The sequence below is a fragment of the Netta rufina genome (genome assembly GCF_964035555.1).
Source record: "Netta rufina genome assembly, chromosome: 4".
In the NCBI taxonomy this organism is placed as follows: domain Eukaryota; kingdom Metazoa; phylum Chordata; class Aves; order Anseriformes; family Anatidae; genus Netta; species Netta rufina.
The window spans coordinates 59,180,481-59,207,426 of record NC_140127.1 but is presented as its reverse complement, the minus strand read 5'-3'; the positions used below and the strand labels follow the sequence as shown (position 1 = coordinate 59,207,426).

The 26,946-nt window shown below is 37.1% G+C and overlaps 1 protein-coding gene across 1 annotated transcript in view; it reads left to right on the top strand.

The window, feature by feature from the left end:
* The window catches only part of LOC311209270 (cytosolic beta-glucosidase-like), a gene marked incomplete at both ends in the record, with an annotated part of 38,621 nt that extends 15,140 nt beyond the window's left edge, over positions 1-23,481 (top strand). The window contains 7 exon segments of the mRNA XM_084286534.1: positions 12,600-12,672; positions 16,869-17,096; positions 22,256-22,383; positions 22,601-22,678; positions 22,682-22,699; positions 23,359-23,439; positions 23,443-23,481. Coding sequence (XP_084142660.1) covers positions 12,600-12,672; positions 16,869-17,096; positions 22,256-22,383; positions 22,601-22,678; positions 22,682-22,699; positions 23,359-23,439; positions 23,443-23,481 — 645 coding nt within the window.
* Between the last annotated feature and the right edge of the window lie 3,465 nt (positions 23,482-26,946).

Sequence of the window (26,946 nt, the reverse complement as noted above, 5' to 3'; positions counted from 1 at the left end):
AAGCTCGGCCGACACCTGGAAGCTCATCAGTTTACGATAATTCCTTTGTGTGCCCAAGCCCTGCCTCAGCGTTCCACAGCATTTACTTATGTGCCTTTTCGTACAAGAAGTAATCAACCTTCACATTCTTGTAATAATTGGCATTGTCTGAGATTTATTTTTTGTCACCAATATTTGGAAGAGAGTTTGGCAGCCACAGTGATTCTGCTTTCTGAACTTTAGGTGTGTATAATGGAAATCTAAAAATGAGTAATTGTAGGTAGCTAGTAATTATAGTTCAAACCCTAAGGTTTGTCAGTCAAATGATTAAAAAAATCAATTATAAAGCAAATTATTAATTAAGTGAGCAATAAACATCTTTACCCCTTTATATCACTTAGGCTTTTTTCTTCTGTGTTCAAGCGTTTATTCATTAATTGTTTTAAACATCACTTAATCAGTAGTGAACTCGGAGCAGCTGACAGTTGTGTTTTGTTTATATGTTTGATCAATACAACCAGCTGAAAACTTTCAGATCATTGATCATGTCATATTCTGCTGAGTAATTTGCCAGTGAAACTGGATATTTGGAAACTGATGACTTAGTGGTTCAAAGGTCAATTCAGTAAAACACTGAAGTTGGCTAAAACAGACCTTTATTTTTCCTTTTTTTTTTTTTTTTTCAGTGGTTGGTTTTCTGGATGGTCCATGATCTCATCCCTGCTACAGTCTTCATTTCCTCTTAATTAATGACAGATTGTTTTTCCATAGATCACCTTACTCTGCTGTCTGTGCTATATTGAAAAACTACCAGTAATAGTATTCCAGATAGAGACCATATCGACAGCTATAATTTTCGTAATGTTTTCTTTCTGTCCTTTTCGGTTATTTATAACTTTGCCAAGCTTTCACCTTTACAGCTGAAATTTGTCAGATATGATTACTGACCAAAGGTCAGTTTTATCCTGGTCACTTACTATTTTAAGTTTTTTAAAATTCATTTCATCCAGCTTTGTGATCATATGTCATGTAACTGTTTCCTTTTTTTCTTGTGAAGGATTGTGTTTTTGCCTGCACAATTTTGAGCATATCTGAAGACTGAAATTTAGCTTGGCATGTACTTAGTTTAAACATGTTCTTTTCAGTGCTTTGTTAACAGTCTATTCCTATTTGATAGAGTTATACAGATTATCCAAGCTATTTTTATTTTTCATTAGTATGGACCATGTGCAGAAAGAAATAGAACTTCAAGAAACTAATGAAAATTATGTGTTTGCCATTATTTAGAAACTTGAATTACTTCCTCTCCTCTTGGAGAGGTTCATGTTTCAGAATAACTGCACACAAACATTTATCTCACTAAGTGATGCAGTGACTTCACTTAGGAAATAAGCACCTAGGAGAGACTCCACAGTGGTCAAAGAATTATAAGAGGCATCGTGCCTGAAAAAGCGAGTGGCAGAAGTGATCTCATGGAAGGTTGCAGTGGGTTGGGTAATGGCATTATTCCATAGATTTCTTTGATTTAGGCTCAAATAGCTTAAAAAAAAAATAAAAATAAATAAAAAATTGGGCTATTTCCAGCTTTCAACAGAAACTTCCCTTCATTTATCATAGTGATGAATATCTACACTATGTATACACAAACATAGTTTGAGAAGAGTTTGTATTCGAGTTTTAATGATTGTTAAGGGGATAAATTTTAAAGTGATAGGTGGACAACAGCAGAGAGAAACCACAACAGAAAAGCATAGCAGTTTTCTGATGCTGTCCAATGAAAAAGCTATTGTTTGCAGATAGATTTGCTGCATCTGTTAAAATTCTAGTCCTACTGTCAAATACTTATCTACCTTCTTATTAGATTGTGATCACAACTCACTTCAAAGGCAATTCTAATTATTTCTTTTATAAAACCACCTCTTTCCCTGACAGATTCACAGGAGAAATTTGAATGATAAAAAGGTAATCTCTAACATCATTTACAGTGTTCGTGTTTGAATTGGTTGTATACTGAACACAAGCCTTTAAGATTTACTTCTCCACAGGAGCTGAGATATGGTAGTATTGAATTTAATAGGCAATCATTCAACTTTTTAACTTTTAAAATGCAAAGTAAATTTAGTACAGAAGACTTGCCATTGCAAAGTTACGGATGAAAAGATACGTTTCAGCATCCACTTGGCAGTACATAGAAGTTACTGCATACAAAATATTCAGTACGGGAGAGCTGGGGTACGTGATATTGAGTTTAAGGTCTTCTTTCTGAAATTTTAACATCTAAGTTATAAAGCTCTGTTAATGTCTATTTTGGAAGGGCTATTCTGAGCTTCATATTCTGTTGAGCATTTCTACACATGTGCTTTCCAGGACAAAGCAGCACAGTAACTTACTTTAATTAAATCTAACAAAAAACTTCCAGATTTCCATTTTTCTAATTGTGTATGGTAGAACAAAACATATATCTGCACATTTTCCTAACATTTCAGAAATGTGCATAGTGAGAGATAATAATTTTACAGTAGAGGCGAGAATGTAGAGGTAGGTATTGTCCCCTGAAAAGGACATTTGCTTGATGAAAGATCTAAGTGTTTTCCTAATCCTGATATTGAGCTTTTATATGGATTTTGAGAAATCATTTATCTTTTCTCTAGGGACTCTATTCTCCTTCATAGCACCTTTTCAGGCATAGAGAAAGAACCTCTGAGCATAACAGCACTGGAATCTTTTTGCACTGGAAATTGTTTACTGTATTGTAAACAACTGGTGTTGTTTTGTTTTTGTTTTACAGTACTTTGCCTTTTGACAATGTTATTCCCAACTTACTGTGTTCTCGTTCCATCTGGGAACTCTTCTTATTGGAAAATTTATCACATGGAAGGAAAAAATACCCAAAAAAAGTTCAAAAATGCATGTCACCCCCTTTTAAATAAAAAATAAGAATTTAGGAAGAGAATAAACCAATGCCTACATAAAGTAATGTCTGTAGCAAACAGCTAGATATTGCCAGAAACAAAAGTTATACTAATCAAAAGATCTTCTCTTAAGAAAATATTCCCAGCTTGCTTTGTCATGCTGACATTCTCATTGAACTTTCCTGGGAGAACAAAAGTTTTTTTTTGTTTGAACCTTCTCCTTGAAAGGTAAAGGTATGCTTAAGGCACTACTCCAGCTGTATAACAATTGCAAGCTTTATAACCAATAGCACATGACAGAGCATGCTGAGAGATACACATCTTGGGTCTGTTCTAGGCATCAGTCCAAGACTTTATGCTGGAACTGCAAGAGAAATACTGATTTTTTGAGTATACACAACCTGCAGTCTTTAGAAAGCCCTAAGAAATATTATATATAGCATATGTTGACTAGGAGTTGGCTAATTGGGAGGGAGAGAGTGAAAGAAAAAATCCCAATCCTCTTTGCAATACCCATTTAACAACCCATTGCAATAGTGGCAGTGCAGCCAGGTTAAAAGAAGACTGAGAAAATAGCTTTTAAAATATCAGCTACAGCCGTGTGAAAAAAAAAATGTTTTGTGGGTAGAAAAAATTTGGATACCATCATGTGTCATATTTTCTTCTCCTTAAATTTAGTTAACCTGAATGCATACAGCACATTTTGGTGAAAGCTAAGACCTCATCCAACTTCCAATGGAAAGCTTGTGCTGATTTTGATCATAGAGGCTGTTTCTTCCCTTATAGAGTCTGAAATGGGATTTTTTTTTTGTAATGTACTTGTCAAAACCGTGATAGAATTTGCATTTTTTCACTGCACTCTGAGGAATTCTACAATGGTATGTATAAAAGGAAGAAAACAGTAAAATTGGAAAAAAAAGATTTTAAAAAGTAGCAATGATTATGACTTTTTTACTGTTGGAACCAGTAGAACTGTGATATATTTTGTCAGAATGTAGCATCGTGGTGTGCTTTTTGTCAATAAGAAAAAAAAAAAAAAGGGGGGGGGGAATTCAAGTTCAATGTAGGATAGAAAACACATGCTGATTATTAGGACACTCATCTAGTTCTAATGTTAACTTTACTGGGGCAATGTAAGAACTGGACTCTTTTCTTGCAAATATTTCAGCTAACAGCTCTATCTTGCACCTATTCATTGTTTTGGTGTATAAGTGCACTTGCCTTTTTCTTTCTGGTCTCAAATTTGTCCTGGTGTAGATCAGAGGTGTCTGAAACATGAGATTTTCACAGGAAGAAAGCAAGGTTACTTTAGCATCTCCAGACACTGAAGGAGGAAGTTGAAATTTGGACACAAATGCATATTACCATAAGCATCTTGCCATATCTGGCTATATTTATTAAAATTTGGAACCAGTATAAGCCTTGGAAGAAAAACTTTTTACAGAAGCCCAGTGGAGAGCTTGTTAGAGTTTGATTGTATAATTTGCCAAAGATTCAGTCCACTTTGAGAATGCCTCAGCCCTTCTCAGCTTCTTTGAATTACCTGGATTGGGCCAGTGCTGCAGAGACTGAGCAGGCTCCACTCTAGAGTTCAGAGGCCAAACAAAACATTCCCTGCCATTTTCCTACTGCTGCCAAAGGTTGTTTCAAAAAAACCAACAGGCGCTAAGATCAGGAATGTAGGCCAGAAGCGGAGTATAAAAATAATTTATAATCAGTAGTGCACACTCTGCTGCAGAACTTGGAACTCAGCGTAAAGTTCCTCAGTCTTTGGCAAGGAAACAAATAACTGGAACCAGTGACAAGCTGTAGTAATAGTCCACATGAAAGGTAACAGCTTTCTATTGCTACAACTTCTTGCCTTGGCTCAGACAAAGAGAGGAAAGTGATGTGGGTAGCAGCACCACCAGTGGCCAGATTTTAAATGCATTTAATAAAGTGCTGTATGCATTCTGCTAACAGAATTTCCAAATTAATATTTTCCAAAATTTGCTTTTCAAAGGCTAGAAAATAATAGATTGCCTGTGTCTCCCCCTTCCCAATCCATGTCATAGATCTTGATACAGTCTTTTAATTACACAAATACCCACCATTTTTCTACAGGGCTCCTTGGGAACGTAAGGAGCCAGAACCATTTCTAGGAGGTCAGTATGTGTTCAGCCAACCTTCCCATCCTCATGTCTTTAGTTATTGCCTCCTACTGGAAACTGATCACCCAACAGCCAAAAGCTTTAATACAGCAACCACTGCTAGGTCTATTCACCAGTTTAGTTTGAAAGAGACAATTAATATAAAAAGGAATTGGATACACAAACAGACTTACTTACCCATAAACTCCACTTTTTTGTGTGTGTTGTTTATAAAATTCGTTAGTATTTAATCAGAAGAGGACGAATCTACATGATTTTATCTGCACTATGTGAATGTTCAGATTCCTCTGAGCAAAGCTAAAACATGGGAAAAGATTAAAGAACTTAAATTGAATGAGGTACTGTATTCATCTGTGTGACTTCTTTGCTAAGTAGTCAGCCTCTCTGATGATAAAAAGGTCAGTGCTGCACCATTATACCCACCATATCCTTTAATCTTTTTTTCTATTTATTTATTTATTTATTTGTGTGTTTAAATCAAGCAAGAGACAGCTATGTTAAACAGTTATATTGATTTTTTTTTTCTTCTGATTCTATTAGTTTAGATTCAGGGTTAGGTACAAGTTTTGCAATATTTCCAGAATAACATCATCCCCAGACATCACTGCACATCTGTAACACTGATTGGAAGACCAAAAGTATATATGTAAAGCATAGGTTGTCTGAAAAATAACCTGTATTTACTGAACTCCAAATAGGTACTTGGATTACTTTGTCAAATTAAAGTATTGCTGTGCTACTTATCTCACTTTCCAGGTGCAAGCAGTAGTATTTACTAATATTTTGCAGGATAAAAACGAACAGTACAATGGATAGTATATCTTGCAAAAGGAAAAAATATTTACAGCATAATGGCATAGCACAAATCTTTTGAAAAGTAATATCAACTACTGTCTCTCATAGTGTGCTGCTGTTTAATAGTAGATAGTTCCATATTGCTGATATAGAGAAGTGGATTTTATGTAAATGCGCTAATATAATGGGATTTCTTAATCCTGACTGGTGGAAGAAGCTTTTCAAGCATATTTGCTAAAGTCATAGTCAATGTCATTAGTCATAGTCAGTGACATTGGAAACAGCATTTCTATAAGAAAAGAAAATGAAAGATACCGTTTCACTGCTATAAAACCTTGTCTCTCTATTTCTAGCTAATTCTGAAAACAAAATGTGGGAATTTACAGGACTTACTACAGATCATAAATGTTGAAATCATTGGGTTGAGACGGTATATCCCCAGTACAAAATCAGTCTGAGCAGAATCCTTTCTACCTGATTCTAGACATATGTTAAAATAAATAATAATAATAAAAATACCTGAAAGGTTAAAAAAAAGAAAAAAAAAAAAGTGTTAAGAATTATGGATTGATAGCGTTTCAGCCAAAAAATCTTCATAAAACTGATTAAAAAAAAAGTGTTTCTATGATCATTCAAAGTTTTAAAACCAGGTTTATATTGGGGGGTTTGCTTTTTTGTGGTTTTGCACATCCTGCTTGAAGCATTTCCCAGGTGGTATGGTGACAAATTTGGAATGCATTCTCCAGTGCCTAATATTCTATTTGCCCTCACTTTTCAGGCTTTACATCAGCTGAAAACCCTATCCACTTATTCAGCCATGTATTTTCACAGATGTTAATTTTTCTATCAAATTTGGTTGAAGCTGGAGAGTGATTTCCACTGATGTCAGCTGATAGACTGTGGGGACTGAGCTGCATCATCTTTGTAAGAACTCAGACTTCTCACCCACTTTTTTGCCCTCCATGTGATGCAACTGGAGCACATGCTTGTCCCTTTGGGGGCATGGAGTGGCAGCAGGGGCTGCAGGTTGATATGTGCATGGGGCTGCCGTCAGTGTAAGCTCTGCCTGGCTTTGGCTGAATTCCTGCCTTCCTCTTCATGTTGATCATTCGATGGGTTCAGAAACCTGCAACAAAAAGAAAACCTTTGCTGTGCAGGGAAATATGCAAGCTGAGAGTGCTACAGTGGGAGATTAATACAGACAGCATGTAAGTGAGATCCAGTAATATAACCCAAGTGATCTGCCAGGTTTCTAAGGATAAATATGATTTAGTTGTGAACAAAGCAGAAGTTTCACAGAGGAAGCAGCAAAACAGCCAGGTACTGGGCCTCCATTTTCAAGACAATCCCACAGATTTGCATTCATATAGACACATGAATGATATTACAAAGAGAGGTAACCCTTGGGTAAAGTGTTGGGATTACAAAGTGTACATATGGGGGAAAAAAATGGGGCATACTGGTTTTAAAACAAAGCTTGGTATGTGCAGTGAAGATAATACACACATTTGAAAATTCAGCCCTGTGGAGAAATATCATGAACAAAGGAATTGCACAGCTTTCAAATGCATGTAAGATTTCTGGACCTTCTATTTTAAAAATGGTAACAAGTTTCATTTAAAATCATTCAGATGTCATCCTAACCACTTTCAGTCAATCTGATTAGCTGTAGCAGATATTTTCTTGGCAAAATCAAATCAAGCAACTTTGCCAGTAGGCAGTTTCTACAGATTTCTTGAAACTGACAATTTCTGAAAAACTTAGGCAGCTCTCCCTTAAACATCGGTGGAAAGGTGCTTTCTCAACAAACAAGTGTCATTCTCAAGAGATCTTTCTCATGCCTCATGCTTTCTCTTTCTTTTTCTCATGCTTCTGGTATCATTTATTTGTGTGTGTGTGTGTTGGTTTTCATATGTGCGTTCTCCTTTATTGTACTTTTTTTTTTTTTTTATCCTGACATTTTTGCATGACAGCTCATTGGTTTTAAGCCTGTTCACTTAGAAGGTGAACAAGCCAGGAACCTGGAACGGCAGGACACGCCGAGATATAAATGAATACAGCGTGGTTTTACATGAGCCAGTTTTTCTACTGAAGTGTGCAAATTTAAAGCTGTGGATCAATGCCCGGCTCTCTGCACACTCAGTGTTGGGTCATAATGTTGTGACAGTGACAAACTCTTGAGTGGTCAGGCCCACTTAAAAATTCTGTATGGAGGCACTCAGCAATAAAGGACGATTCCTTCAACAGCCAAGAGCTACCAAGGACTTTTGATGACTGATGACCAATATGGAATATCACTTTACATACATGCTATACATCCTAATGCTGTGCCATGCCAAATTGCCGAAACCCTCTCTGGTACAGGCAGTGATAAAACATTACTTTGGCACTCCACTATAGCTTGTGACCCATTATTCCCAGCAAGATTAATTTGTGTTAGTTCCTCAACTGGAATTAACTTGCTCACTACTAGCTTTAGCTCTCCAAGATATTGTGCACATATATCTGGTATTGGAAAGTTCATAGCAGCTGGCATTGCATCGGCAGTTTTCTCAGCAATATCAAAAAAAATCAAGCTGCATGATGCAATTACCAGAAGCAGTGGGAGAATATTTTACTTTTTCAGTCTCATGCTTTTACTGTCTTTTAGCCACTGGCTCACAGTTATGTCATTCACTCCATGAAGGACAACACTCTGTTAAATGGATGGCTTGCTTCTAAGTTTTCTTCCTGGAAAAAAATCTGTAGTTACACAATCTCTGAACATCTGACAGATAGTCTGTTTTTCCAGTGCCCAGACTAAATGCAGAGGAGAGCTGATGGTAGAAGAGCTGCTTAAGATGAGTCATTACTGCTTATTTTTTAATAGTTCTGCCCAAATTTCACTGTTTTTCTCTACTGCTCAGTTACAGACTCTTGCCTAGTTTTCCCAGTGTTCTTAATATTAAATCTCTTCCAGCATTATACCTGTAACCACCTGTTGATTATTTTTTTAACCCAAATATTATTCTTCTATTTTCTAAACTGAATGTCATTACAATATTCTGCCTGTGTTTCTAATCTTGCCATGACCCCTTGTATTATTTCTCCATTTTCAGCAGTATGCTCAGCTCCTCCTAGTTTAATAGATCTGCAGATTTCATTAATGTACCATTTACTCCCTCTTCTAGCTCATTATTGAAGCTATTAAATGAGATCAGAACTAATACTAATCTTTGTGTACTGCACTAAATGCCTCCCTTCAAAGTTATTGTTTATCATTACCCTTCATTGTTTGTCATCACCCTTCATTTCAGTCAACATGAGAGTTCATTTCCAATTTGATTTAAGCTTGGGAACAGTATTTTGACACAGCAGAAATGGGAGAAGAAAGGCTAATCCATAGCCCAGCAGAGGCTTCTAATTAAGGCTTAATTTAGGGGATCAAAGTTAGGACTCCTCTCCTGCATCAACAGTGCAAGGTGGAAACTGTCTCTGTAAGTGAGAACACCTAAGATCAGTGCTAAAATGTCCAAAAGAAAACAGTATACTGATAATATTCAGGCACATGACAGTATATCTTCTGCTGTCTGTTCATTAATTTTGTATCACAATAAAATTAAAAAAAAATCAACTTTGTCTGGCAGGCTTCAAAGTGTTTTAGTAAATTTGTTTTCTCAATAGCTGTTCCATTATGTTGCCAGGGATGGAAGCTAAATTTATGAGTAGCAATTTCAAAGACAACTCGCAGAATATGTGAACTTCTATCTTTGGTTGTTTCAGAGACATATGCTTCCAAAGCATCTGTATCCTTCTTCTGTTCCTGCACAGCGTACTGTTTCAGGAGAGAGATTTGAATTTTCACAACCCCTCCAAAGTTTAATTTCTAAATTGTATAGTAAATGTTATTAAACATATTTATAATATGTAGATAAGAATGTAGAAACAGGATAAGATATGTAGAAACAGAATCAGTTGGGGAAAATTAATTTTGACAAGATACAGTTCCACTGTTATTAATTAATCCCACATGACTAAAGGTACCGACACCAAAACCTGTTCACCCTTTACCTTTATATAGTACCTAGCATTTTATAAAGACAGGTTGCCAACTCTTAGCATCAAACCCAATTACTCTTGTTATTTATTGACTTACCAAAATTTTATTCAAGTTTATCCAAGTTATCCAAGTGTGTTTGGATATCCAAGAACTGCTCAAATTTTCCTAGGAATACTTTGCTTGAGTTCTTCTAGTTACATACAATCTATTTCGGTGCAAATGTGAAAACAGACAGACAAACAAATAAACAAACAAAAACAATGAAATCTAGTCTGGAAAAGAATTGCCTCTAGGTAAAACTGAGTTCTGTTATAATTTTGTACATATGTATTGGACAAAACAAGGGTAGGTACATTTTTTTAGGTACAAAATTCTAGGTACAGGTGAGGCTACTTATTAGATGTGGGGGAAATTGCCAGAGGATGAAGGCTGGATGAGCCAGGCATGCATCCTAAAGGCCATGACATTGGGTGAGTCTAATGGAAATATGATTGCAAGTCCCACTTCTGAAACAAGAAATGGGTTCGTGAGTCCAGAAATGCTAGCCAAAGTGGGGTTACAAATCTAGAAATTGGGTTGCCAGAAGAGTTTGAGATTAGCTGCTATAAACTCAGCTTCTCTGAATTTTGAAGCTCTGTATCTTTCAGTATCTGCCTACTTATCTGACATAGTCTGCTATCTCATTACTGTGAATCTGCCTTAACCTCTGAGGCAAATTTTGTTCACTCTTCCCCAGACTGCTTATGGAATATTTTCCTCCCACTCAATCTCTCCTAAAACCCATCTCTGTCTCTGTTGATTCCTGCCAGAGAATCAGCAGTGACACTTTTTAGCCTTGTTTTTATGGTTAAGCATTTTTATAAAACTTTTTATTGGGTTTTTATTGCTACTATCTCCTGTCTGCCTCTTCCCCCATATTATTGAGTTACATATTTATTATATCTCTTGTGAAATTGAATTGTATGATTTTCTGGGAAAAGATTTAATGTCACTTACATTTTAAAACGTACCTACCAATAACATTTAATGATGTAAAAATATGCATAATTACTCTGGTTCATTAATACCTATTAATCATGATTTAAGATGTCCCTGATGAGTTTTAGTGTTAACTGTCCAATGCTTACCTCTTTGCAAATGAAAGCCTGAGGAGGCTGCTTCCACCAGAGAGCATTAACTCATTCGTTGCATCAGTCTTTAGTCATCGGTAAGAAACATGTGAGAAATATGTATGTCTGTCTGAACTATGCATCAATGTGTGTTTTGAGAACAAGTTGGTATGTTGTGCCTCATTTCCCCCTTTGTTCCTTTGTATTCAAAGAGCTTTTACCTTTTCTTTGAAAGACACTTGAGGAAATGCATGCCTGCTGTGAAAGCCTGATTCATTTTGCATTGCATCTGCACTGTCTGGTTCTGTAATGTGCACTTTGGATTTAAATCAGCTTCTCTGCATCTCTGCAAGGAATATATTTTCCTAATAAGTTGACTATTTTGTTGTGCGTATTTCTGGGAAAAGTATGTGTGCTAGCTGTATTAGTGGCTTTTCTGTGTATCTTAAGGTTTTTCTTGTTTTCCTTGTAAAAGAAAGTATTACATGCATGTATAACACTTTGCAGGAGTAGGTCCTCACCTGGAAAGGTTTCAAAATCAAAAAGGTGAAAAAGAAGTAAACAAAAAGAAAAAATATTAGTTGTCAGACGTTATTGCTTAGCAGTCCAATAAGTGCAGATACTGACCTTGGCAAAAGTGGTATAGCTTTGGTAGAATAATAAATGGGAGAAAAATCTCCTCTAACTCAAAAAAAAAAAAAAAAAAAAAGAATTTGCAGTAGTGCCATCTAGTGTGCCAGGTGTTGCAGCTTTCTAGAAAGGGACAGTGAAGACTTTCAGCCCATCCCACTTGTTACAGTCTTACCCAGAGTGGTCCTCCTGCTGCTGCTTCCCTCTCTGCCTGCTGGCAGGGGAGCAGTAACAGCTCTGGCAGAAGGTAGAGGCAGAGACCTGAGGGCTGCTCTGCAGGTGCTGAGCCTGGCACATGTGCCATAAGGTTGTCGTTGCTAATCTAGAAAGAAAAAAAAAAAAAAAAGCATCCATGGGACTTTAAAGAAAGAGAAAGATCTGCCTATACTCCCACATAAAACTTACTTTCCTATTCATTGATTTCCATTGCTTACCATGTAATGGCTAAAACATCCTTTCCCATCCACTGCAGCAGGGACAGGCCAATTGTTTTGGTATGGGGAGAGAAAAAATATACATTTGATGCCAGAAATGCAGAGGTGCTGCTGCTTTTTGAAGCTAGGAAAGGGTAGAAAGGATTCTTTGACTGGTGACTGAAGGATTTATGATGAGTAGAGGGTCCCCAATGTCCTTCGGCGGGGGAGTGGGATACAAGGGGGAGGTGAAGGGAAATGGGAACCTGCTCGGTTTGCCGATGCTGCGGACTAGGTGGAGCCCTTTTACCATGACCACTGTAGGCTTTTCCACTGCTGCCTTTTTCGCTTTCACTGTTAGCTGACTGAATCTCTCTGCTTTAATCCGGAGATATGCAAAGTGCATGGCTTACCCTTCAGCCTGTGAAGCTGCACAGGGTTTATTTTTGTCTTCAGTACAGAATCTGCTTGTAACAAGTGGAAGAGTGATCGAGCCAGAAACTGTTGTCTGCAAACGAAGCCCACATCTCCATAGCATCGCATAATGCTGTGTATTCGCCTGTCCTCTGCAGCTGGTGCTAGAGGATATTGCTTTTCCAGCTGGATTTGCTTGGGGTGCAGCTACAGCGGCATATCAAATTGAAGGTGTCAATTTTTAGCTGCCAAAGTGTTAAGGAAGTTTCAAGTGAGCAGGAAGTCAGGATCCAGGAAGGAGAGTGATTGATCTTTGCCTCACTGCCTGGATGCTGCCTCTGATGCAAATGCATGTAGCACTTCTGTTTAAACACTTCTGGCCTGAGCAGTAAGAAGAGGCTAAAAGGTGATTCAGATCTCAGAAATATGGTTAGGTAATGGGAATGGAGGAGGAACCTCCACCACTAGCTACTGGGAGGGGGGGGAGGGGGAGGGGGAGGAGGACAGAAATAAGTCATTTTCCCACCAGCTCTTATTTCCTTTCTCTAGAGCTACTTTAGGTAGGTTACTATTGGCTGTTCCCAAAGAGCACGGATGGGAGAACTCCCTCATCAGATATTGGTACTCATGGGGGTCCTCAAGGAGGAATTCATCTTCAAAGAATATGAAAAACTGTGAACTGGGAGGTTAACAGTGGGAGAACCCCCCCAAGCATGTGCCACTGATAAAACAGTTTGCCCAGCATGGTAAGAAACTATGTGGCAGAGTAGGGAATGCAAATCTATAAGATACAGGGACACTGACAGCTGTAAACCCCCAACCTTTCTCTCTTCATAAATGTGTGTTTAGAGACCCCTAAAATACATATAGATCTGATTTTCTCATATTATACCCTGCAGCGTACAGGCACTTAGCTCCCATTGATTTCAGTGCCTAAATGGGAGTTGTAGATCTAAAATTGTCTTTGAGGATGTAGCCTTTAGTTCTTGGTTATTGCTGAAAGCGAGAATATTTGCCCATGCCTGGAACCTTTTAACGAGCTCTGCTCGTTTCACCTAATAGCCTGAACAGCTCACTCGTCCCCGGGAATCGATATTCTGGGCCAGATCCTAACTCAAGTCCTGCAACGCGCAGAGCTCTGCTAACTAATTCTTAAAATGTGAATTGTGTGTGCATACAGATGACATTATAATTTCCTGCCTTTTGAGTGGCTAGATGTGCAACTTTAATGTTCTCTTAATGTATTTTTAATGAGCTTTCCTAAGGCCTCTGAGTGGGAGAAACGTTAAAAAAAATCTATAATGTGGTCTAGACATTGCTCAAATGACCCTTTTCCCACAGAAGTAAGAAACTCAACAGGGAATTCCTCCTCCTGAAAGCTGTGGAAGCTATGCAGCTTCTGACTTAAAGGCAGCACGATTGAAGCAATAGCTCTTGTAGACTCCAAACCCAGTTGCTGCACATATCACAAGATACACAGTAGATGAGGCAAGGGCTTGACAGTCTACTTTTTTTTTTTTTTTTTTTTTTTTTTTTTACTGTCAGCTATGTATTTATGCACAGCACAACCTTCTTCACTCTGTATATTTCAAAGTGCTAAAAAATCATACCAATTGTACTCTGCATGCTCAAAGTGCAGATTTCAGAGGTTCATGACTCAGTCAAATCAAAATCAATTTGCACCAGAACACTCAAAGGCACTTCTTCTTACTGAGGGCCATTTCTATGCTAAATTTCAACTCTCTGCTTGACTTTTTTTTTTCTTTGAAAGGAGGGAAAAGTTGCAAAAAAATCTTGTAATGGTAAAAGTGGTTTTCTTCACTTCTTTCATATGCCTACATACAAGCTACATTAATTCAAACAAAATTTTACCTAGCAGAGACCAGGCCAGGAAAACTTCACTCTGAAAGGTAAAAGCACATCTGAATTAGAAGAAAACCTAACTTGGAAAGCAGATGAAAACTAAAATAGTCTGATCAGTAATAGCCCCAATTCACTAGCTCCACTGAAAAGGAAAAGAATCCTATCTTATTCTATTGTAATAATTGCAGAGAATGGGGAATATGCATCACCTTTCATCATGTTCATCATTAGATTAATCACTTGATGGCATGTTGTTGTACTAAGTAAGGATTTGATAGCTAAACCTCACCTGTGTGTTTGAAATGTAAAATCAGTAAATCAGTTCCTTATTCTTTTTTTTTTTTTTTTTTCTTCCTGGCCCTGAAGCTTACTAAAACTCAGGGTATGTCTCCACTATGAACTGCCATGTAGCATAGAGGTTTCAGAACAAGCTTAGAGGTGCAGGCTCAGTTCATTGAAGCTAGCTGAAGCAGAGCAGAGCTCTGTGCAGGCTAATTGTGGCTCAGCAGGATACTTTAGTGTATGTGGAGCTCTCTGTTGCCATGCCTGGATTGCTTCCTACACTTTATTTAGCTAGCTCAGGTACTCCACATGGTACAGAGAGGCTCTCTGAACAAGATGAGGAATGCTTGAAAGTGGGTCTGTTTGACACAGCCCCCATTGGCTTTATAGTGGCTAATGACCACCAGAGAAGTACTGTCAGACTGCTGAAAATCAAATGCTTCTCCCCCTCCCTCTCATCTCCTTCACTGGAGGAAGGCAGACACAAAAAGCAATGATGCAGCTTTGGTACTAGCTGCTGATTCTTAAACGAAGGTGTTTTAGCTGCCCATTCTGGCAGCTTTTGGCTTCCCTTTACCCCCACCATGGTGAAAAGGAGCTGTGTCATGTTGATGTGGTGCAGGAAGCCTGCTCTCAAAGGCTTCCATATTCTATGTACCACCAAAGAATTACTATTGTTTGTTATTTCATGCACTCCTCTGAAATGAATATTTATTTTTGTAGGCATATTTGAAATCAAAAGCAGGATAGAGAAAATTCTTAGTACAGTATTTTCTAAAGACCATACAGGCAGAGCGCAAAGTCTGTGATAAAATCTGAGATCAAGAGAAACTCAAACTGTCTGGATCTAAAATTTGACCTACTTTGAAGGTTGTCCCACATAAGAGTTTAATTTACTGACCAACCAAATGTAGATGTATTGGTGTTCATGTGCTGCAATAAAATTCTGTAAAGAACATGAAATGTGACAATGATCTTTGAAAAGCTAGGTTATAGAAGTGATATTACAAATTTTAGTAATGCTTTAAATTAAGTGTCTTCAATATGCTTAACCTTGCATTAAACTTAGATTTAATAAGACAGATGTGTATTAAGTACCGAATATACTTAAGGGAGCAATCTTGCGTTGGCAGGGGATGGACTCAATGACCTCCTAATAGTTCTCCTCCATCTCTAATTTCTATGATACTAATTGATTATTAAAACACTTTTATTGAGGATTGATATGTAGCTATTATATAGTTATTAATCTTACAACCCAACTGATATTTAATTTATACATGATTTTAACACACAATGTCATTTTAGTTTTTAGAGAGTAACCCTGGAACAATGCATTCACTGGAGCTCTGAAAAATCTTGCTGGTAAATGATGTTGGTCATTTTGGGGTTATTTGGAATTTTATGATAAAATCTTACTTTGCAGGAGTGTAGGTTTACATTGCTCTCCACATTAAAAATGAAATGTTTGCCTCCGTTACAGCATTGCTCTGGAAAGACAAAGAAGCTTGTCAAGAAGGAAGGTGCATTTGTTTGGCTTAAGTTCTATGTAATGTTAATGATGTGTAATCTCAAACAACAGCTAAATTTGAAATATTTTAAACGTAATCTCACTATCTCTATTTTTGGGATTGTAAAGAAATTTCCCAAAACTATGAAAGTGAAGAAAATGGTGCAGGGATTTTGAACATTTAAAATTCATTTCTGTGAACGTTTGGCTAAGCAAAAAGCAGAAGTTTTTCAGAGCTGTGTTATTAATTCAGCTTGTATATGCCTAGGGCCATGGCTCATAATGGCATTCCTTTCTTTTTAACAGACTGTCAGGATTTTCAAAGGACATCTAGAAAGCCATAAGTGTCGATTTGTTGGATGTATTTCTCATACCCTAAAGGCTTTCTTTGATATGGACTGATCTTTTACATTTATGGATGGAAGCTGCATTAGAAAATGCCCTTTGTGAAAACTTGTAATATCTCCAGAGTTGCAAACATCTGATTTTTGGCTAAGGAAGTATGAAGTGTGTCAGAACTCGTACTTTTTGAAGCAGGATTTTCAAATAATTAGCAGCAAGCAAAAATATGAATTAACGCAAAACCTATTGCAAATATATATACTAATGCTTGAAAGTTCCTAGTTACTTTAAATGATGTGGGGAGGGAGATACTGCTTGATTTGCTTTTAGGATTTTGAGGTTCTTGTGCCTACTTCATGGTAAATATTTACATTCAACATATGCTTTTTGATGTCAAAAGTGTAACAACCAAGTTTTGTTTTTCAAGCAGAAGGCTGGAATGCAGATGGGAAGGGCCCTAATGTCTGGGACACATTCACCCATCAGGGAGGAGATCGAGTTTTCAAGAACCAGACTGGTGATGTAGCTTGTGGCAGCTACACTCTGTGGGAGGAAGATTTGAAATGTATCAAACAGCTTGGATTGACTCATTATCGCTTTTCTCTTTCCTGGTCACGTCTGTTACCTGATGGGACGACAGGTTTCATCAACCAGAAAGGCAATTGTTTCTTAAAAATAGAAGGTTGCAGCTTTAATTCAAGGTTATTGCTGCAGTCTGGCATAATTAATCCAGTATGTTATTCTGCAGTGTAGCTTTGAAATTGCAACTTTTTTCAGAGTAATTATGGGATGATTTTTTATAGGTTTGCAACAACTTACTAATTAATATTCTAGATCCCTTTGGATAGCACAATCTTTTGGGATAGGATTAGTATTATGTTTCCTATGTATTTTTGCTTACTTCAGTTTAATTGTAACTTTAAATCATTTTGCTTCATCAGAATGTTTTTAGTTACAGGAATCCTAGCCACAAGGATATTTTTGGATGGCTTACAATAGACAAATCTCTTATTTGGCAAATACATTTAGATAGATTATCAGTATACCCTGACGTACTGAACTTCACGTTGACTGTTTTACACTGAGGGACATTTCTTTCCAGATTTTTATTTATTTATTTATTTTAGAGAACTAAAGGGGATTCTTCAGACTCAGCTAGGGACTATGTCTGTGACAAACACAAGACAGCTCCTGCTCTGAGGAGAAGAGTTTTCACAACCTCAGCAGATAATATAAAAGTATACGTGTAAAGGGATACAGCACATAAAAAAAAAAAAAAAAAAAAAAAAAAAAAAAAAAAAAAAAAAGCTGGCCAGATTGCTAGATGTCAGATACAAAATTTGTTGCACATCTGATTTCTTTATTTAATTCTGTTGGTATAGACTGGGGGAAAGATGAAGGTGACTTACTAGAAAAAAAATATGGAAATGGCAGCATTCCCTGCAGAAAATAGGGAATGGAAAAAAAGATGAAATAAAGAGAATTGTGAAGTATAAAAGCAACTGAAGCTGAACCAGAAAGAATGGGAGAATCAAAGCAGTTGGCTGAGGTCTCCTGTATGCTGGGAGGATAACATTCTGAGGAAAACATGCAAAGCAGATTTGGATGAACCTCTGAATCTCAGTTCCGTCTCCTACTCTGAATCTCAGTTCTACCAAGAAGATATATACCTTTGCACTTCTGGGGCCGTGTTTGCCTTGGAAATTCTTTTCTTCCACTGGTTTGAAGATTGAAAAAATGGAAGGCTTCAAAGAAAATGCTCTTGGTTTTTCTGATCAGTACTAAGAAGCAGAAGCAATATTTTTCTGCAGGATTTTGGTCATGGAGAGCTTGACTGTTCAATAGGCAGCAGTCTGTCCTCTGCAGATTATATTTTTCACCAGAGAGCAAAGGAGCCTTTGTTTCAAGAATTCAGGAAGGGGGGGGGGGAGGGCTGGGGGGGGTGTTGGTGGATCTGCTGTAAACAGACCAACCAGCCATTTTCCCCTGCCGAGCATGACTGCAAAAGCTGTGCCAGCATCCCGTAGAGGCTTGAACAGAAGACTTCCCTTTGCCACCAAAATTTACAATATGTGGCCCACTTTTACTAGCACAGCTTGTCCTTCCCTTGGAATGCTTTTTGTGGCACATTGAATTTAAATTTGGCTGGGTCCTTGTGGTTTCTTCCTGTACTGATATTCCTTCAGCTAGTGCTGCAGGCTCCATGCAATGCCACAGAGCTGCCCGCTGAACAGGCTTTGTTTTTCAGTCATCGGAGTGGAAGATAGCAGAGACTTGGTAAGGAAAGCTAACATTTTGACAAAACTCGGCTATAATTTCAGAAAATGTTCACTCGATCCCCAGTATAAGCAGTTGCCTGATTAATATTATGAACTTTACATTTAGCGAAAGGGCATTGGAGGAACTCCAAGTAGGCCAGCTTTCATTAGGCAGGAGTTCACTTCTCTTGTGCAGTGATCTGTTTAAGCAATTGTAACTGCCTAGCACGGAAAGGCCATCATCTTCTATATAAACATTTTTACAAAGAGCATGTGAAGAATTAGAAAGCTTAGAGCAATGTCCTTTCAAATGAAATCATTCACACCAAGAGATTCACTACCAATTTCACACCTAAAACAGAGGACATTTGAAAACCTTTAAAACAATTTTGTTTCCAACTCAGTGGGGGTGGCGTCTGTTAAAGAAGCAGTGCTGTAGGTGTCTTGTTCTTAAAACGTGTCAGGACCAAGTTTGGTTTTGAAGAATTTTCGCGCAATTATTTGTGCCCTAAAAGCTGCCATGAGCAGAAGAGGTTAGCTGCTAAACACTAAGTGCAGATGCGGAGGAAGACAGAAGCAGCAGGCATGGGGCTATTGGGTCTGGGAGAGTTTGATGGTTTGCCTCACTTCGGCATTGAGGCAGGGAACTGGGATGGGATGATAGAAAGGAGAAAAGAAGAATCCTTCAATTTACCATAACAAAATGCTCCTACATGTCTGTAATACCAGAATTATGGGATATCTCAAAAAACAAACAAACAAACAAAAAACAAACAAACACTTATCTACACATTTTCCTGGAGGAAAGTTTTCTTCTGTAGTTCTGCTTTTAGCTAACTCGCAGATACAGCCATAAACACTAAACCAGGCTACTCTGGAAGGTATGGCAAAATCTGGAATTTTGAATTGACATATTTTTCAGGGATGCAGTTAGATTTCTCTTTCTTTCTCTCTCTCTCTCTCTCTCTCTTTTCCCTAACACAAAGGATAAATCTTTTCCAATATTGTTGTTTAATTGAAATGCAAAGAATGAATGGTAGCTGTTTGAGCTTAAACGCTATAAATTGTATTATAAAATTTATAATTTTAAAATTAGAATAAGAAAAAGTATTGTCTTCTAGTTGACCATTACTCTTAACATGGTAGAATTATATACTAGTGAAGGATTGTTTTCCCTAGATTATGTTTATGTAGTAAAACTTGTAGTCCCACCAGTAACAGTTAACACACAGCCAGTCCCTCTGAATTTAAATGGGTCACTGTTCAAACGTAACAGACACAAACTGTATTTGCACCTAATTTGTTGCAAATTGCAAGAATATTCTTCTCAAAAATTGCAGTTCTGATATAATCATTCCCCTTTTTATGTGGGTGTATATATCTCCTCAGAATTTAATAAATTCTTTTGGTGCTGTGCTTGGAAGAAAAAGCAAACTACCTGTGAGATTTATTGTGAATTACTTTGTAAACAAACTTATTGAGTTAATTACTTTGTAAACAAACTTATTGAGTTGAGCTGTGCTAAGACATGTGTTTGCACCTGTTTGCTTACAAGAAGGCACTGTCTATATATGGGGTTCATAATTGATTGCTGCAGTATATGTTGCATTAAAAAAGCAATTTGACACAAATCCTTAAGATCAGTCATTTGCAATTAGGATAATTTGAAGCCTGATATCAATACACACAAAGCTGGACCTACACACTGCTGGGACTGTATAGTACAATACAGTAGAGACATATTTATTACTGAACCAATTTCCTCATATGAATTAAAAAAATCTGTGGTTCACACACTGATAATAATAATACAAACCGTATGTAATCTCCTAAGCCTACATTTTGTTAACTTGTGCAGCTTAGTTTTCCTTTCTTCCTCCTCCTTTCTGCTGAGTTCTCAACTTTTTTAGACCTTTTTCAGTTTGGGGCTTCAATACAGCAACTCCTAGGGATAGACATTTCCTAAGCAGCTGACCCACAAACCCTCAATGAATTTTAGGTTTCTAAGGTTCTTAAACACTTTGGTATATTTAGCCCAAGTCTCTGAAGCAAAGGCTGTCTGATTCTAAATTCCAGTGGCATGATGGAGACCTATTCCTGGCTGGAGCCTCTTAGCTTAACAAATAATAATTCAAGGCCTCTGTTGGCCTTTTCCAATTACCTCACTAAACCAGATAGTTCTAGTAAAAGAGCAGGCTAATTGATACTCTTTGAACCAGAGCTTATGATGTGTTTTGCTATATCTAGTGTTTTCAAAAGGCTTAAAAGCAATGTAGCTGTGTTTGGATTTAAGCAAAATTAAAAATGCTTATATGAGAGCTTAAGGTATTTTGATATTTAAACTTGCAGTGAACTCTGAGCAGCATAAAAATAGTCCTTTAGGAAGCATATTCATGTCAGCCACTGCTAAATCTGTACAGAAGGTGGATTCCTTTTAAGCCTCTAGAAATGCATCCCCAGTGCTGGCCGATGTTAACAGTGCATCCAAGAAATTGTAGTTGAAGTCTGTCTTATCAATGGGGGACAAGAAAGGTTGGAAGTCATGAGATTTTAGAAAGGTGAGTTAATTCCTTCTGAGAACCAGAGAGACTGAATTGTCTGCGTAACGGTAGTGTAAAAGGAAGAGAGTTGGTTGCTTGGATAAAATATTGCAAAGTTGTTCAAGTTGGTAGCTAAATAGACCAGTGCCCTAAACACCTGAAATCTATCAGAGTACCATGAAAAGCCATAAATTTCATGTAGATCTGGTAGGATGCCCCATTGAATGAGGGAATGATTAAATTCACACCACTGCAAAGTACTTAGTACATCGACAATATCTTCTTTGTCTTGATGTAGGCATGGAGAGCGATAGAAAACAGAACAGCCGAGAGGAAGCAGTTTACCCAGATAACCAAATTCAAATCATAAAAGATCAGCTTGGTTACCTCGCTGAATGTGACACTAAAGTTTTTAAAAGATAGAGTTCTCAAGGCGAGAAATACTTTCATTGGAACAAATCTACCTGTCATACTCTGAAGTGTCAGGATTTTTCCAATGCATTCTGGTTTTGTACAAGCAGCTGGGCTGCCATTCAGGCATTTTAATGAAAGGATTATATTTTCATGTGACCAGCACCCATCAGAATTATGTTTCTCCTGAGGAGCTGCTGTCCAGTGATCTACTTTGAAAATTTGCATCCTCATTTTATTTTATGTGCCTGAATAGAAGATGTTGTGTGCTGAGCATTTTTGCCAACTCTGGGGTCTTGTAACAGTAGTCAGCATGTAGTTGAGAGAGAATGTTTGCATCTCATAACAGAGAAAAATGTGCAGTGAGGTATCTTCACGTGTAAAAATGTAATAAATGTAATAAGTTAACCCGTTCATATTTCTTTCAATGTTTTGGGGAGTCAATTACATCAACAAAATCATTAATAACTTGGCAAATGGCATCCTGCTCACTGTATCACTTTGACTTACCTCAGTCTTTAGAAGATAAAGGGGCTGGAGATCTGAAAAGATCATTGAGACTTTTGATATTCATGCAAAATACTGCTGCAGAGCATTTGAAGACTGAGTGAATCTGTGGATCACTATTAATAAGCCTTATGCTGTTGGTGTAGATGGTTGTGAAAAGGGCATAGCCCCAGCTACAATAAAACCTGGTTCCAGAGCTTACATGGCAGCTATCCTTTATCTTAGACAGGTTTATCAGAACAGTATTTACTGATGGTGAATATCCAGACAGAAATTCAGTATTTCAGTAACACATTCACTTTTATGAACTGATCATCAAGGCTTCTGGAATTCAGTAAAGAGTTAAAAATGATTGTCATGAATACTGCTGACTTCTTTGCTCTGAACTATTTCACTTAAGATCAAGAAATACAGACAAGAATCTAAGCGTCTCAATGGTCATTGAGGCTGAACAAATAATGGATCCTTCTTGGCCTGTTGCAACTGGGAGTTTGTGGCTGGCTGTAGTACCATGGGGTTTACACTGACTTCTGTATTATATCAAGGTATGACATAAGGCTCACAGGACTATTTAACCACTGTTAGCTGGCCAATGAGGTTTCTGAGAATCCAATGAGTAATATGAGTGATTTTTTTTTTTGAGGAGCCCATCTGGATGGCATAAGACATTGTACGATACATAAATAGACGAGTCACCTTGGGATTTTTAATTTAATTTTTGCATGCTATCTATTAAGAGTAGGAACCTTAGTATTTTCCTATTGCTTTTGTACTTGATAGCTATTTTACAATTTGAAATAATACACCAGTGTTATATCGTCTTTTGAACTCCAGAAATGATCTTTGTGATTCCAGCAGTAAGCATTCCTGGCATGCATCTACTCCTGGCAATGGGACGTGCGGTGACTGCCAGTACCAAGGGGTTAAGGAGCAGTGACAATAAGCAGATGCTAATGCAGGAAAGATATTTTAGTCTTCTCATTAAAATAAGTCATTTCACTGTCTTCATGGATATTTGCACAGTTTTGCTTTTCCATTGTTAGTCATAAAAGGTCAGCTCATGGAAAATTAAGTTAATAGGGTCAGTGCAATTTGATGAAAACTAGTTTTAGTTTGTAGCTTAGAAAAGATAGAGGGTAATGCATCTGATTTTATGGATTTTCTTACATCTGTTCTGAATAAAACTTCTGCTCTCTTGTTCTAGGATACATATAATATCCCTGTAATTTACATCACTGAGAATGGGTTTTCCCAAAGTGACCCTGCTCTACTTGATGACAGTCAATGATGGGAGTATTTCAGGCTGAATTTACAGGAAATTTTATAAGGTACCATTTAAAATGATGAAAGATCAATTGTGCTAACTTAATATATTTTTCCTTTGTGCTTATTTGCATTCAGCAATGACCAATGATTCTTGAACCTTAAACTCTTGTAAATTTGAGTAAAATTATCTGTTTTTTTTTTTTTTTTTTTTTTTTTTTTTTTTTTAAAGTGTTCAGCTGAAAGGATAGCATGTATTTTTAATCATGCTTCCCCATTTTGGGATGGAAATAGATGAAAAGGTACTCCATACATACATTATTTATAAACTCAGTTTTGTAGGACCATAGTTCTTCATTGAATAAAGCAACCACATTGATCTTCTGAACTGCTTATTACATACTTCTCATTGTGAAGGATGTAAAGTTGAGTGCACCTGAAAAACTGACCATTATATCTCATAATATCCTTACAGAATACAATCTCCCATACAGAATGAAGTCCGTATAATAATTCATTCCTGTATAGGACCATTAAGTCTTTATAGCTCAGCTTCTGCCTATATATCAAGATGGCCAACAATGTAACAGTGTTCAGCACCAGCATGGCTTTTTTTTTTTTTTTTTCACGACGCTTTACTACTGACTTTGATAGAAATAAAGTTGATACAGTTTTGAGAACTTTCATTCCTACCTTCCTTCTGGTTGGAAGTATTCTCTGATTCTCTGAGCTAATTCACAAGGAGTAGGTCACCTCTCTATGTATCATGTGAAGCGTATTTTAAAATGCCAGTTTGTTTATATAACAGTTAGTCTCCCTGTCATATTTGTCCAATGTGATCACAATCATGAATGTCGTATTCTTATTTAATAGTTTTTGTAGTCATTCTTACGCCTTCATTTTGCTTCTCTTTTACTTTTGCTATATTTATATTCTTTACCGTTACGTTCATTTAAATGTTCATTTAAAAAATACCTTTCTGTCTTCCTCCTTTCCATTCAAAGTCATAACGTAGATTTGTCATCCATGCCAATTTTTCTTCAACTAAGTAGAAGATACAAAGGGCCATTCTCTGAAACCAGTTGGTGGGGTCTGCTTCTGTCTAAAGCAGGCAGACCATAGTGTAGCTGCCTTTGGAGAGCAGTGGCTGCGCTGTGCCATATCTGGCCCCAGGCCATATCTGGAGAAAAGTTTTGTCAAGGAGTAAAAATTAAACTCTGTGGATTAGCAAGGGTTGGTGTATGAGTCAAGCCATTGGTCCTGTTTTCTTTACTTACCAAGTTGTACACAAGATGTCTGTATTTGACTTATTCTGAAGAAGATGAAGAAATTAATAAACATTCAATTCTTACTGTTCAATGCAATATAAACGGGGTTAATTTACCAAATCTAGTTCCTCTGCAATTTATAGTGTGCATTTATTTAGTAGGTGCATTTATTTACACAGTTCAATTCATGCCCAGGAAGACAATGAGGGGAGACTAGCTCTGAAGTAGCTAGCTATATGGGAAGTAGCTAGCTATATGGGAGACATTGAGAGTTGGGTAAAATGAGCCTTACTTTGTCATTCAGTGAGCCTTACTTTGTCATTTAAAAGCTTTGTCAACAAAGCTTTTAAATGTGTATGGTCTGGCTAATCAGTGCAACTGTACACAGGCTTAGTTATATTGGTGCTTTAATGCTATGTTGAATTGATGTCTATCTGTTTGTCCAGTAATAAGCTCTGTGGGCCACTGGTTCAAACAGGTCTCTGTAAACAAAGATAATATAAATATGAAATCCATCATCTGTAAGACACTTTATGAAGAAATGCACATTATCGCTATGTAACTTCCCTCCTGAAGGCTGGAGTAAACAGTTTGTTAAAGCCACTCCCTACGTACTGACCCACAAATAAGCAACCCATTTCAAGTTTTCAGTTCAGATATCTTGCAAAACAGGAGACTCAGAGACGTTCACATTATTTGATGCTTAAATGCTTAACCATTTATTAAGTGTCATGTGAAGCAGAACAGTTTAATTGCTCTGCGTATAGTGTCTACTCTACAGTAATTCCTTATCTTTGAGCTAACTTTTAAAATGATTAGTACAGGCTTATTCATGCAATGAGCTCTGGGTCATGACAGGGGCCTATGTGGATTTTGCTGTGGGATTTGGGCATGCCTACTTACTTGATGTCTTTTGTCTAAGAAATTAATATGCTTGACTACAGAAGACAGTATATCTACAGCCTGTGACTGCACTTGTGCATTAAAATACAGGTGTTTTAATGCATGTCTTCACTTTATTTTTTTTTTTGCATTAAAAATTATCCTAGCTTTTAGGATTGCTCACTCAAATACATGCTTTCTCAAATAATGAGTGTCTCTTTTTGAAAGAGCTCTACTCTTGTACTCTGAAAATCAGATACTTCAGTGCCTCTCAAACTAAGTAGCAAGAATTCTGGTGTGTAAAATGCCTAAAATTTTGGCTATCAAGACTATTTAAGTTACAAGACTTTGGAGGGCAAGAACTATCTTTACTTCATGGCTTCATTCACCAACCTTCACCCACTAAGAATGTAATCACACAGTATGGATAAGTAGTAAAACCACTGTATGTTAACCCTACGTTTTATCTTTAGAGAAAAGATTTTGATGCTGTCAGAGAAAAATGAGATTTTTATTTTTGGGGCAGTGTTAGTAAATAAGACTAGAAAGAGCAATGTAAATGTGAACTAGGAAACAGAGTGAACAGCATGAAGCTACTGTAAATATATCACATTATAGCCGTTACAGATAGAAAATAGTTTTTAAATGGTTACAACTTTTGCCATGTTGCCTCTGCACTATGTGAATAGATAAAAGCATCAATATTTTAATAAATGTGGATATACATATTTAGCATCTCTACAGAGCCATAAGCATGCATGGTGCTTTACAGATAAATGAAAATGATGTCTTCTTACCCCAAGGAGCTGAAAATCTAATTTAGATACAATGCATGAAGAGATGATGAACAGAAGGCTGGATGAAATGTATAAAGAGAAAATGGATCAGAGTAGTGAAATGCCTTTTACTACAGTTGCTCTTCCTTAATTTTATGTAATTTATGTTAAGGATGACATCTAGACCAAAGATCAAGGCTGCCAATAAAAAGGTAATTGAAACTACTTAGTTTGGAAAAGTGGAACCTTTTAAAAGGGATAATAGAATTTCATAAAGTCCATGGAAGAGAGCAATGTAAATAGTGGGTAAACTGTTGCCAGAAGCAGATGATGGAGAAGAGCAAAGAAGTTATTCTGTAATCTGGCCAGTAGAAGATTAATAATAATGCTGAAGGGGAGGAAAGAATGAATTAAATGAAGGTTAGATTACAGAGGACTGCAAGAAGTAGGCACTAGAAAGAGAGTTGAAGTTAGTATGAATAGAAACTGAAGAAGTTGAGGATGATGTGATGTGATACACGCAGAGACAAATAAGAGGGAAATGAGGAACAAGAATAAATGAGAATAAGCGGGACTAGAGGAGGGAGAAAATAGAAAACATAT